The sequence below is a fragment of the Rhincodon typus genome, chromosome 6, assembly GCF_021869965.1.
Source record: "Rhincodon typus isolate 14 chromosome 6, sRhiTyp1.1, whole genome shotgun sequence".
Classification (NCBI taxonomy): Eukaryota; Metazoa; Chordata; class Chondrichthyes; order Orectolobiformes; family Rhincodontidae; genus Rhincodon; species Rhincodon typus.
Window position 1 is genome coordinate 554,699 of NC_063337.1, and position 13,623 is coordinate 568,321.

The 13,623-nt window shown below is 45.6% G+C and overlaps 1 protein-coding gene across 1 annotated transcript; it reads right to left on the bottom strand.

The window, feature by feature from the left end:
* Window positions 1–1,289: 1,289 nt before the first annotated feature.
* On the bottom strand, window positions 1,290–13,220 carry rrp8 (ribosomal RNA processing 8). Its single transcript, XM_048598199.1, has 6 exons — window positions 13,016–13,220; window positions 11,524–12,596; window positions 7,118–7,247; window positions 4,388–4,494; window positions 3,844–3,940; window positions 1,290–3,193 (listed from the first exon to the last, which is right to left on the bottom strand). The coding sequence occupies exons 1-6, from the start codon at window positions 13,112–13,114 to the stop codon at window positions 3,080–3,082; spliced, it is 1,620 nt and encodes a 539-aa protein (XP_048454156.1). The 5' UTR covers window positions 13,115–13,220; the 3' UTR covers window positions 1,290–3,079.
* Between the last annotated feature and the right edge of the window lie 403 nt (window positions 13,221–13,623).

Below are 13,623 nucleotides of genomic sequence, written 5' to 3' on the forward strand. Positions count from 1 at the left end.
TCCTGTCTAAATTTGTAACCGACCTAAACAGCACAATTAGACTGCTCTTTAATCTTCTATATTCAAGGGAATACAAGCCAGCTTCTTTGCAATTTGACGTAATTTTATCTCTTTTAGTCCTGTTATTTTTCCCAGTGAATCTGTACTACACTCTGTTGCTTCTATCCTCCAATAAGAGACAAGGCTGGAAACCAGAGTTTGACCTTTCATAACCACACTTCCTGATCTGCCTTGTTTGTTCATAGCTGCTTTCAACCTTGAGGCTGAACTGCCCTAAGCGTTGTGTCACTGCAGAACCAGAGCAGAAAGCTGTTCAAAACCCTAAAATACTTCCTTATGATAAGTCCTAGGAAGCATTTTGTGTTAGATTCCTGTATGTTGTATTCTTATTCTTCCTTTATTGGAAAAAACAGTGCAGTATATAGTTAGTTATATTAGTGGTAATGTTGGTAGACTAGTGTAGTCATACAACAGAGAAACAGATCCTTCGGTCCAACTTGTCTGATCTCGTCCCATTTGCCAGTATTTGGCCCATATATACCCATCCTGATGCCTTTTAAATGTTGTACTTCAACCAGTTTCCTCTGGCAGTTCATTCTCTATATGCACCACCTTCTGCATGAAAAAGTTGCCCCTCAGGTCCTTTTCATCTTTCCCCTCATCTTAAAACTACATCTTCTAGCTTTGGACTCTGCCACCTTAGGCAAAAGACCTTCGTTAATCAGCCTATCAATGCCCTTCATGATTTTATAAACGTCCATTAGGTCACCCCTCAGCCTCTGACACTCCAGCGAAAGAAGCCCCAGCCTCTTCAGCCTCTCCCTATAGCTCAAACCTTCCAACCCTGACAACATCCATGTAAACCTTTTCTGCACCCTCCCCAAGTTTAACAACATTCTTCGTACAGAAGGAAGACAGAATTGTATGCAGTATTCTAAAAGTGGCCTAACCAATGTACAGTACAGCTTTAACATGACTAGTAATCCAGAATCCCAGGCTAATGCTCTGGGGCCAAGGGTTCAACATTTAAATTCAGTCAAATCTGGAATAACAAGACAGCCTTGTAACCATTGTTGATTGTCATGAAAATTTGCTGTCCTTACCTGGGCTGGCCAAAAAATTACTCCAGAGTCCCAGCAATGTGGGTGATTCTCAAGCACCCTCTGAAGTAGTCTAGCACACCACTCAGTTGAAAGAATAAACTCAAGGAATTGATGGAAACTACTGAGAGCTTCAGGATAGCAAAAAAGGGTCAAAACAAATTAAAATTGAGCAGAAGCAACTGAGACTAGAGGAATAATAATTTTAAACAATTGAAAATGAGAATATGATTTTAAAAAAATACAACAGCTATGAACATCAGTAATAAAAAATAGAAAGTCCCAGAGAAACTCAGCAGGTCTGACAATATCTGCGGAGAGAGAAATAGTGAGTGCTTAATACAAAGAAATGTTAATTTTTTCTCTACAGATGCTTGAAGATCTGCTAAAATTATACAGTACTTTCTCTTTTATTACAGATTTCCAGCTTTCACAGTACTTAGCTTTTAAGAAAAATCAGACAATAACACCAAACAGAACGAACATTCATTCATGGCTAGTTTGTTTAACATCTGTGGAGGAGAGAATTTTAAAGCTTTGAACACCTGGAAGCCATGATGAGGAGGTGCCAGTGTTGGACTGAGATGAACAAAGTCAAAAATCACATGACATCAGGTTATAGTCCAACAGATTTGTTTGAAGACACAAGCTTTTGGAGACTCTCTCCTTTTTCAAGTGTCAGTGTCACCTGTGTAATACCTGGAAGGATTAGATTGTCACATGATCACATCTGGTGGATTTTCGAACAGTCAGAGGTGTAACAAAATAAAAATCTGCTGATGCAGGAAATCTGAAACAAAAGTAGAAATTGCTGGTACAACTCAGCCGATCTGGCAGCATCTGTGGGAAGAAAGCATAGTTAACTTTTTGATTCCAGGGACACTTCATCAAATCACCAAACTCAAAGAGTCAGTAGTGAATTCATTATCAAGAGCAGGAAGGTTGTACCAAGCTGTACAGGACTTTGGTGACACTACAGCTGGAGTTCTATGTGCACTTCCGAATGTGACTGCACTGGAGTGGGTGCAGAGGAGATTCAACAGGTTGCCGAGGACACAACACTTCAGCTAAGAAGAGAGGCTGAATAGGCTTGGGTTGGTTTCTTACCAGGAGGAGGCCCAAGAGGGAACCCAGAAGAGATGTATAAGATTATGAAAGGCATGGGCAGGCTGGATAGAAATCAGCCATTCCTCTTGGTCATCAATAACAAGAGCGGCACATTTTTGAAGTGAATGGCAGAAGGTTGAGGGGACTCGAGGAAAGTCTTTTTCCACCAAGGGGGTGATGAATGTCCAGCATGCAGTGCCTGGGAGGGTAGCTGTGGCAGGAAAATCCACAACCTTTAGAAGTAATTGGAAAAGCATGTGAAGTGTCATGCCACTCAAGGCTATGGGCCTAGTGTAGAATTCAAGTAGTTTTGTCAGTACAAACTCAATGGGCCAAAGGGCCTCTTTTGTACAATGCAATTCCATGAACTGTGAAAGTCAAAAGCCTTTGCTTAGTTTTAGAGCAGGGCCTGCTGGAAGTAATTTACAGAGTGATATATTACCAAGTCCTTCTCAGCCACTGCTGTTTACTTAGACTTTTGACTGTTGATGACCCATCATCAATTTTTTGTACAAAAATACAAAAGTCAAAATCTACAAATTATTCAGAAGTAGAAAACCTTAACTTGCACAGATTCCAGTCAACTAAAGTAGTCCAAAAAAAGTGTACACACCCTCAGATCAATCACTGCTTCTCCACACACAGCCCAAACACCATCTTCTCCATGAGGCATCACAAATTTCTTGTGAATCAGCCCATTTGAAAAAAACAGCAAAATAATACTGGATGTTTTCTTTTCGGCCGTTCTGTTTGTACACAGTCACATCAGTCTGTAGGTAAACACCTTCCCTCCTATTACCATCAGAAACCTCTGTTCTCATCATTCACCATTCACATTGCTTCTGTGGTTTATTCGTAACCTCCAGAGGATCTCAGCGTTTTTTGTAAAGGCAAGGCTTTAGTTGTAGACGAGGAAGTTTCCCTTTCTCCACGTGAGACCCACTCTTCCTGAAGTCAAACAGATAAAAGTAGCTGTTCTCTGTGTCCTGTGGGAACAAACAAACAAATGCCCAAACAAATACCACACAATACAACAAAGTTCCCAGGGCAGGGTCAGACCCCCAGGGAGAGATCGTCCCCAAGCTAGACCAGCTCTCCCTCCCATGGGTCACCCCTGCAGACTCAACCACAGACTAGTACCACAACCAACCCCCCACCAGCCCCCTCCCCCACCACCCCCTGCCGAGACACTCCCCTTCCCCCCCAACTGGATTCAGAAACTCAACCCATTGCAAGAACTGCTCCCTTCTGGACAGCACACACGCCCCCCCACCCCCAGAAACCTCACGTGGGGAGTCACAGAAAAAAAGACTGGAACACACTCAGGTTCGCCCTTGCAACCTTTCTCTTCACACATCCCTGAAATAACTCCCCAGAGGCTGGTATCACATCACCAAGTCACCATTTATTTACATGGGGAGAGTCCTTGTCACTGATCTAGGTCCCTCAGATGCAGCTCTCAGAGTGAAGAGAAGCTCCGACACTCCTGTTTATATTTATCAGTCAGGGCTCCCCGATTGGACCAGATTAACAGCCCCAATCAGGGAACTCGTATTCTAGGAGGTCCATCTGGCTGACCTCGTTACAATCACTACAATCCCCAATTGGTCAAATGAAGCGTAGTTTTAAATTATACCTTTGAAATCAGCTTAAAACCAAGAGATCCCAGGACACTGGTGAAACTCCGGACGTCTTCAAATCTGCTGGCCACTTCAGCAATCTTCAGAATCCCCCTGGTCAAACAGAGAAATCCAGAAATGGGTAACACACCAACATTGACCCTGTCATACTGGCCCCAGAGTCATTTTCACGACCAACTCTTCATTTTCCTCCCACCACACAGGAAATCCATGTCCGCTCTCCCATACCTCCCACCACCCTCACCTTGCCAGCCTCACCACTCTTCCTCCCCTCCTGCTGTTGCCTCCTCAGGTTACCAGTGTCAAACGAGTTAAACAGCTAAAGCCCACGCTTCAGACCTCCCGTATTCCAAATAAAAGCATTTTCTAACTTGTCTCCAGAATTCAAAAGCAGATCACAAAAGGCGCTATAGAAATGAAACTCTTTAGGAAGCATACATCAGAGGTGTGCAGGATTTGAGAGTTGGATTAGAAAAATGCAGCGGAGTTGAAAGGACCTGTGCCAGTGTGGTGAGTGACAGAGGGAATCACTGGGCTTACCCCTGTCGAAGGACACGATTGGCCTCTGTCAGGAAATCCAGAAGGTTAGTGCCCATCAGCGCAAGACAGAAAACAACGATATCGACCGATTCAGCATGCAAAGGTACCTAAAGCACCACAAGCAAACATAAATGTCAAAAGCAGGCTCAGTTTCTTTAAAGTCGTAGAATAGCACAAGAGACCATCCAATTCACTGTGTATATCAAAGAAGAGCCCAGTTAGTCTCTGCTCTTTGCAGAATCTTGCAATCTTTTCCCTTCAAATGTTTTGTTTTCATTAACAGTTTGTGTCGCTGACAAGACAAGCATTTATTGCTCATCCCTAACTACCTCAAGAAGAGGTGGTGAACGTGTTCCTATGAATCCAACACAGTAGCTTGCTACTCATGTTCTCAGAACACTGAGCCAAACAGCTTAGCCACTAGTGAAGCAAAACAGAAGACAGATGAAGAAATGGCAAGCATCAAGTCTGATCAGAATGGGGAATGCAAAAAGGCTGAACTCAAGGCACTCTATCCTAATGTACATGGTTGATGATTTGAATACACAAATTGAGGTAACTGGGTATAATTTAGTTGTCATAAGTGAAACAATTGGCAACTGTATATCCAATAAATTCTACATCTAGGAGACACAAACAAAAAGGAAAAGGAACTGGGCTAACACTTCTTATGCAGGACGACATCAGTACATGACTGAGAGGCGACCTTCGATTCAAGGATCAAGATGGAGAATTAGTTTGGGTGGAGTTAAGAAACTGCAGTGGAAAATATACATTGGTGGGAGTTGTTTATAGAACACCAAATGCAGTAATGTTGGACACACTGTGAAACCAGAAACTAGAGATATGTTGCGTGGATAAGAATAATGGACTACCTTAAATGTCTTCCTTTGTTCCTCTACCATTTTTTCTGCTAAATACTTTTCCCAGTCTGCATCAACCAACTCTGCACTCATTCCCAAACAATTATCTTTATTAAAGTCCAGCACAGTTGTTTCCAGCCCCAGTATCTCACTCTCAAACTGATTCTATCATGTTATGGTCATTATTGCTCTGAGATCATTTATAAAACCAGCTTCATTGCATGCTACCAGATCCCTCACTGGATGCAGATACTGATTTGGAAACTGTCCTGAATACACTCTACGAATTCTACCTCATGGTTACCTTCGCTAATTTAATTTTCCCAAACTACATGAAGTTTAAATTCACCCCATAATTAATGAACTAGCCAATTCAGCCAGTAATAAGGAAGGCAAATGGAATATTGGCCTGAATTTCAAGTAAATAGAGTATAAAAATAGGGAGGTTTTGCTAAAATTACACAAGGTATGAGTCAGACTACAGCAAGAATAGTGTGAATAGTTTTGGGCCCCTTATTTAAGGATAAATATACTGGCACTGGACACAATCCAGATAAAGTTGATACAAGGTACGGAGGGACTGTCTTATGAGGACAGGTTAAGTAGGGCCTGTACTCATAGGAATTTAGAAGAATGAAATGTGGCTTTACTGAAACATAAAAAAATTCTTATAGTTATCATCATAGAATCCCGATAGTGTGGAAACTGGCCTTTCAGCCCAACAAGTCCACACCGACCCTCACAGCATCCCACCCAGACCCATGCCCCATAACCCACTTAATCTGAACATCCCTGAACACTACGGGCAATTTGTTTTGGCCAATCCACCTAACCCGCACATCTTTGGACTGTGGGAGGAAACCGGAGCACCCGGAGGAAACCCACGCAGACACAGGGAAAATGTGCAAACTCCACACAGACAGTCACCCAAGGGTAGAGTCGAACCTGGGTCCCTGGCACTGTGTGGCAGCAGTGCTGACCACTTAGCCACCATGCCACCCTTCTTAGGGGACTTGACATGGTAAATGCAAAAAAGGTTGTCTCCCATGTGAGAGAGTCCAGGACGAGGGCATCACTTCACAGTAAGGGGTCAGCCATCTAAAACAGAGATGAGGAGCAATTTCTGCTCTCAGAAGGGAGTGAATCTGTGGAATTCTTTACCACAGAGGGTAGTGGAGGCTGTGTCATTAAGCATACTCAAGGCTGAGGTAGAGAATTTTTTTAAATCAGTAAGTGAATCAAAGGTTATAGGGAGAAAGCAGGAAATTGGAGTTGAGGATCAGATCAGCCATGATCTTACTGAACGTCACAGGGATTCGATGGGCTGAATGGCCCATTTCTACACACAGATCATGAGAGATGGGGAATCAGGTTGAAATTGGGACTAAGTGAGAGAGGGCAAATCGAGCAGAAACAGGGGTCTAAGGACAGAGAATAAAGAAGAGACCAGGAACGAGGGACAGGAAATTATGAGAGAAACCGTGACCAAGGAAAAGACAGTGGGGAGGAAAAGAAAGAGAGAGAGAGAGACAGACATACACCGAGGGGTGGAAGGAGAGGGAATCAAGAAGAAACTGGAAACTAGTGAGAAAGAGGGATTCAGGCAGAAACCAGACCAGCAGAGGAGGAAAAGCAGGGAGAAACTGAGCAAGAGAGGTTGCAGCATCAGTGACAAACTTGGACAGAGGGAGAATCAGAGCCAAACGATACCAGGGATGTAGAGATTAGGGAAGAAACGTGTAGGGAGCCAGGCCTAGCCGTTCCCAGAGATATGACCGAATGTTCCTAGGGAAATCCCATGTCGAGTCAGGGAGGTGATTGGGGACTCGAGCTCTGGTGAGTAGAGTTGGGTTCCATCAATACTTACATTCGCCATGTCACATACAGTCACATGTTCATTGAGTGCCACCAAGTCAAATGAGTGAACCTTGTTGCTCACACTCCGGGCAATCTTACAGTCACCACAGCCAAAATCAGCGACGACAGCAGTGGATGGTCTGTGGGAGCAGGAAAGAGAGTTTAGAGGCCAGCTGGAAAAAGTTGGTTGTTATGCAGAAGATAGAGGGGTGGTGTATGGCATTAACATTAAGTGGAGATAGAGCCCAAGGAGAGAGATGAACAGTTGGACAGACAAAGGAGTGGATAACGGTCAGCCTAGGAGAATGACTAGCTGCAAATGGAGAGTATTAGTGGCTGACAATGGGTTGTGTGTCATAGCAGACCATGTGATAACAAGGCCTGGTGTGTGGGGTTTGGGGTAAGGACATGGAAGAAGGTGCCTCAAGTCCCAAAACTGTCGAACTCTATATTGAGTCCAGAAGGCTACAGAGTTCCCAAGCAGAAAATGAGGTGCTGTTCTTCCAGCTTGTGCTGAGCTTCATTGGAGCACTGCAACAAGCCTGAGGCAGATGTTGGCCGGGGAACATGGTGGTGTTAAACTGGCAGGCAACTGGAAGCTCAGTCATTTTTGCGATCAGAACATACGTGTTCTGCAAAGCAGTCACCCAGTCTCTGCTCCCCCAGTGTTGAGGAGACCACATTGTGAGCAGCGAATGCAGTAGACCAAATTGTGTGAAGTGCAGATAAAGTGCTGCTTCACTTAGAAGGTGTGTTTGGGCCCTTGGAAATTGAGGAGGGAGGAAGTAAATGGGCAGGTATTACACCTTTGGTGGTTACAAGGAAAGGTACCGTAGGACTGTTAGTGGCAGCGTTGGGAGTGAAGGAGGAGTGGACCAGGGTATCCCAGGGGGAACAGTCATTGCTGAAGGCTGACAAGGGAGGGGAGGGAAATATATGTCTGTGGTGACATCCAGCTGGGGGTGGCGGTAATGGCTGATAATGATCTTCTGGATGTGATTGCTGGTGGGATGACAGTTGAGGACAAGGGGGACCCTATCGCTATTATGGGAGTGAAGAGAAGGGGTGAGGGCTGAAGTGCGGGAGATGGGTTGGATCTGGTTGAGGGCCCTGTCAAACACGGTGTTGGGGAATCCTTGGTTGAGGAAGAGGGTAGACATTTCGGAGGCTCCCTTGTCGAAGTTGGCATCATCTGAACAGAGGCTACGGAGACAGAGGAACTCGGAGGATGGAAGAGAGGAAGTAGGATGTTAGGATGTGTAGTCAAGATAACTCTGGGAGTCGGGTGTCCTATCAGGCTGGTCTCAGGGTGCTCTGCTTCTTCCTGAACAAAACGCCTGAACTGTCTTCATCCACCACCACCCTCCTCTGCCTGGCTGAGCTCGACCTCACTCTGAACAACTTTTCTTCCAAGTCTTCTCACTTTCTTCAGCTCAGCAAGGTGGCCTTGGGTAACTGCAGGGATCCCAGTTATGCCTCTCTCTTTGTGGGGTACATGGAACATTCCTTCTTTCAGTCCTATTCCAGCTCCCACCCACAAATCTTTCTCCAGTATATTGTTGATGTCATCGATCCGATCCCTCTCCCTTTGGGAATACATCCATTTCACTTCCAATGTCCACCCCAATCTCACTTTCACCTGGCCCATCTCTGACTCCTCACTTCCTTTGACAACATTTGTTTCCATTTCTGGGGATAGGCTAGCCACCAATATCCACTACAAACCCACTGATTCCCACAGTTACTTTGACAATGCATCCTCACATTCTGCTTCCTGTAAGGATTCTATTCCATCCTCCCAGTTCCTCTGTCTCTGTCATAGCTGTTCTGATGATGCCAACTTCAACAAGGGAGCCTCTGAAATGTCAACTTTCTTCCTCAGCTGAGGATTTCCCAGCACTGCAGAGGACAGGACCCTCAACCGGATTCGACTCACCTCCTACACTTCAGCACTCACCCCCCTCTTCCCTCCTACAACAGTGATAGGGCTCCCCTTGTCCTCACCTACCATTCCACCAGCAACCACATCCAGAAGATGATTTTCAGCCATTTCCGCAACCTCCAGCAGGATGCCACCACCAGACACATATTCACCTCCCCTCCCTTGTCAGCCTTCAGCAAGGACCATTCTCTCCTGGACACCTTGATTCACTTGTCTTCACTCCCAACACCATCCCCAACATCCCCAAGGCACGTTCCACTGCGACTACAGAAGGTGTAACACCTGCCCGTTTACTTCCTCTCTTCTCAGTATCAAAGGGCCCAAACACACCTTAGAGGTGAAGTGGCACTTTACCAGCGCTTCACTCAATCTAGCCTACTACATTTGCTGCTCACAATGGTCTCTACATTGGGGAAACGAAACGTAGACTCAGTGACCACTTCACAGAACACCTACTTTATGTCCGCCAAAGACTGGACCCTGAGCTTCCAGTTGCCTGCCACTTCAACACACCACCGTGTTCCCTTGCCAACATTTCTGTCTCAAGCTTGCTGCAGTGTTCCAGTGAAGATCAGCACAAGCTGGAAGAGCAGCAACTTATTTTCCACGTGGGAACTCTACAGCCCACTAGACTCAATATCAAGTTCAACAATCTTTGGGTTGAAGGTACCTTCTCCCATGTCCTTACCCCAAACCCCACTTACCAGGCCTTGTTATTACAGAGTCATGGAGTCAGAGATGGACAACATGGAAACAGACCTTTCGGTCGAACTCGTCCATGTTGACCAGATATCACAAATAAATCGAGACCCATTTGCCAGCATTTGGCCCATATCCCTTTAAACTCTTCCTATTCATATACCCATCCAGATGCCATAAGACACAGGAGCAGAAATTAGGCCATTCAGTTCATCAAGTCTGCTCCGCCATTCAATCATGGCCGATAAGTTTCTCAACATCGTTCTCCCGCTTTCTCCCCATAACCCTTGATCCCCTTGACAACCACTTTGAAAGAATCCTTTTAAATGTTGTAATTGTACCAGCCTCTGCCACTTCCTCTGGCAGCTCATTCTATACACACACCGCCCTCGGTGTGCAAAAGTTGCCCCTTAGGTCCCTTTTAAATCTTTTCCCCCCTCACCTTAAACTTATGCCCTCTCGTTTTGGACTCCCCCCACCCTGGGGAAAAGACCTTGTCTATTTCCCCTATCCATGCCCCTCACGATTTAATAAACCTCTTATAACGTCACCCCTCAGCCTCCAACTCTCCAGGGCAAATAGCCCCAGCCTATTCAGCCTCTCCCTATAGCTCAAACCCTCCAACCCTAGCAACATCCTTGTAAATCTTTTCCAAACCCTTTCTAGTTTCAGATCCTCCTTTCTATAGGAGGGAGACCAGAACTGCACGCAGTATTCTAACAGTGGCCTAACCAATGTCCTGTACGGCCGCAACTTGACCTCCCAACTCCTTTACTCAATGCAATGACCAATAAAGGCAAGCATACCAAATGCCTTCTTCACTATCTTACCTACCTGCAACTTTACTTTCAAAGAACTATGAACCTACACTCCAAGGTCTCTTTGTTCAGCAACACTCCCCAAGGAGTTCCCATTAAGTGTATGTCCTGCCCTGATTTGCCTTTCCAAAATGCAGCGCCTCACATTCATCTACATTCCTCGGCCCATTGGCTCATCTGATCAAGATCCCGTTGTACTTTGAAGTAACCTTCTTCTATTACACACCACCGATTGTTAGCACTAATAATCCCCATTCATTGTCCTAGGCTGACTGTAATCCACTGCCTTGTCTGTCCAACTGTTGTCTCTCCTTGGGGTCTATCTCCAGCATTTACTCCTCATACCCTTCCCCCATCCTATCTTCTGCATAAAAACCGACATTTTCTTAACTGCCATCAGTTCTGAAGAAGGATCTCTGGACTTGAAACGTTGACTCTGATTTCTCTCCACAGATGCTGCCAGACCTGCTGAGTTTTTCCAGCGATTGCTTTTTTAGTTTCCGATTTCTGGCATCCGCAGTTGTTTTTTTTATGTTGTACTGAGGCTTGGCCAATCACTTGGTTCAGGGCTACACTATGGAGGGGACCTTTCAGGTGCTCACTATTTCACATCTCTGCTGCTCCTGTCCCTTGTCCCTCTTGGGTTTGGAAGGTGCCGTCAAAGAAAATGCCCCACTCTGACCTTTTGTCATCTCCAACATTTTACCTTTCCCTTCCTCAACATCTTTCCGCCCCACTCCAACACTTTACCCTTCTCCTCAGCATCGACGTCTCCCACTCCAGTCGTCTCCCACCAGCACAGCCTTGTTTTTAAAAATTCATTCACAAGATATGGCTGTCGCTGGCTGGGCCAGCATTTATTATTCATCCCTAGTTGTCCTTGAGATGGTAGTGGTGAGCTATTACTAGGCTCCTACTACCGCCAGGCCTCTAACCCCTTGCTCTGCCCAGCTGTACCTGTTTCGGATGTACTGAATGATCCTGTCGACTGGATTTTCTGGCCAGCGCTCCACTTGCGCCGTGAAGCCTCGGTGATAAAGCTGGAAAGTAGCAAGGTCCTGAGCGAAGAGCTTCATGGCGTCTGCACTGCTCGAGGTGTACAGCTGCTCGTTGATGTAACGGAAACGGGCTGACTTCAGGCGCTCTTCCATCTTGTTTCTCAAAGCTGCTGAGCGGTTCGAGGTTGGGCTGGGGGGACCTGATTTAGTGCCATTTATTCCCACAGGAAGTGCCAAGTCTCTGGCCAGAGGACTGGGACTGCCTGAGATACAGTCCCTTTGCTGTTCACACATTCTTTTCCTCCTCTTCGACAAAGTCTCACTGTTCTGGTTATGATTTCTTGTTCTCTGGTTGAGGTTGGATATTTTTTCATTGTTGATCTCAGAGACTGTTCTCTCTGCTGGATCAGTCCCTTCTTGACTTCTTCCCTTCTTTTGCTTTATTTTAGTTTTGTGTCTGTCTGTGATATTTGTGCCTTCATCTTGCTCAGGTTCTGATTTCTTCAAAATCCTTTCACATTCAGCCTTCACCTTCATTTGTCCTCCATTCTCTGCAGACGATGTGACCGTGGGCCGGAACTTGTTTTTGTTTCGATGTTTGTTTTTCATTTTGTTCTTCCACTGTTGGCGGGTGAGCATTCCCTGTCTTGCGTTTCTTCCCAGCTCACCTGCCTTTAGCACCTCTGAACACGGAGCTACGCTTCTATTGCCCCGTTCTGCACTGCCACCTTGTACGTATCCAATCTCCTTGCCTCCCATCCTACTACTCTGATTTTCATTTCCTGTGATACCTTGTGCAAATGGCGATTTCAAAGGAGCATCATTTCGTTTCTCCACATCCTCTTCACTCTCCTCCTTTCCCCGGTTTCTCTTCCTTTTCCTCTTGTTTCTCGCCCCAGCTTTCTTTGCTGTTCCATACTCAGGCTTGGGCTGTGTTGCCTCTGGATTCTGATCAGGGGCTCCTGCTGCAGAAAGAGTCTGGAGTGTTTGCAGAAGCTTCTGTTTCTTCTTTCCACCAGGTGACCGTACATTCTAAAAAGAAGAAAGAGTTTGTGTCAGCATTTCCCCTCCTTAACATGCCATTTCTTAGCAAGTAAGTGATCCAGATCTATTTCAACAGGGATATGGGAACGGCTGAACAAGAAAAGATAAAGGTTCATGCAATCTACCATCTAACACTCCTGGCAGTGGCATGACAGAATAATGATGGAGCATTGCTCCATATCCTCAACAGCATTGGTCTGAAATAACCACTAAACCACCAGCTCCCAAATGTATGGGATTGAGACTGGTCTGTGACAGTGCTTGTTAACGGATAATCAGGTACAGCTCACTTATCTGAAACATTAGTTGTTTCTCTCCACTGACAATGTGAGTGTTTCAAATAGCTGAGTGTTTCAAACATTTTAACAAAGGCTATTGTAGGAAAGGATCATCAACTTGGCACTTACCAGGTTGCTACTGCAGTGTGGAGACTCTGTCCTGTGAAAGAGCGCTTTACTCAGGGCCCTGGCTTCCCCATCATCATTCCAATCCTCCTCGTCAAACATCAGTCAGCTGGAGCAGAGCAAGGACTGTCAGCACAAGTGACAAAACACTGTGGGGACAAAACGAGCACCATTACATTAATGCACACCACTGACCCCACCTATACATCCAGAGGGCAGGGTTAGAACTCCAACTATACCCAGAGCAGCACAAGTCTCACCCTGCAGCCCAATCCCCAACCCCAACACTAACCCTAACTTCTGAAGAAGACCGTAAGAACTGCGAATGCTGAAAATCAGAAAAAAAACAGAATTTGCTGGAGACGCTCAAATTAACGTTTCAGGTCGAGTGACCCTTCTTCAAAACGTTCTGAGGAAGGGTCACTGGACTCAAAATTTTAACTGTTCTCTCCCACAAATGCTACCAGATCTGCCGAGTTTCTCCAGCAATTTCTGCTTCCATTTCGAAACTTCTAAACCCAGGTTCCTTGTCAAACAACCCCCTCACCACACTCTTCACCCACCCATCCTTACCCCTCAGACCCAGTCTGCCTGATCCCCTTCCCCCACAC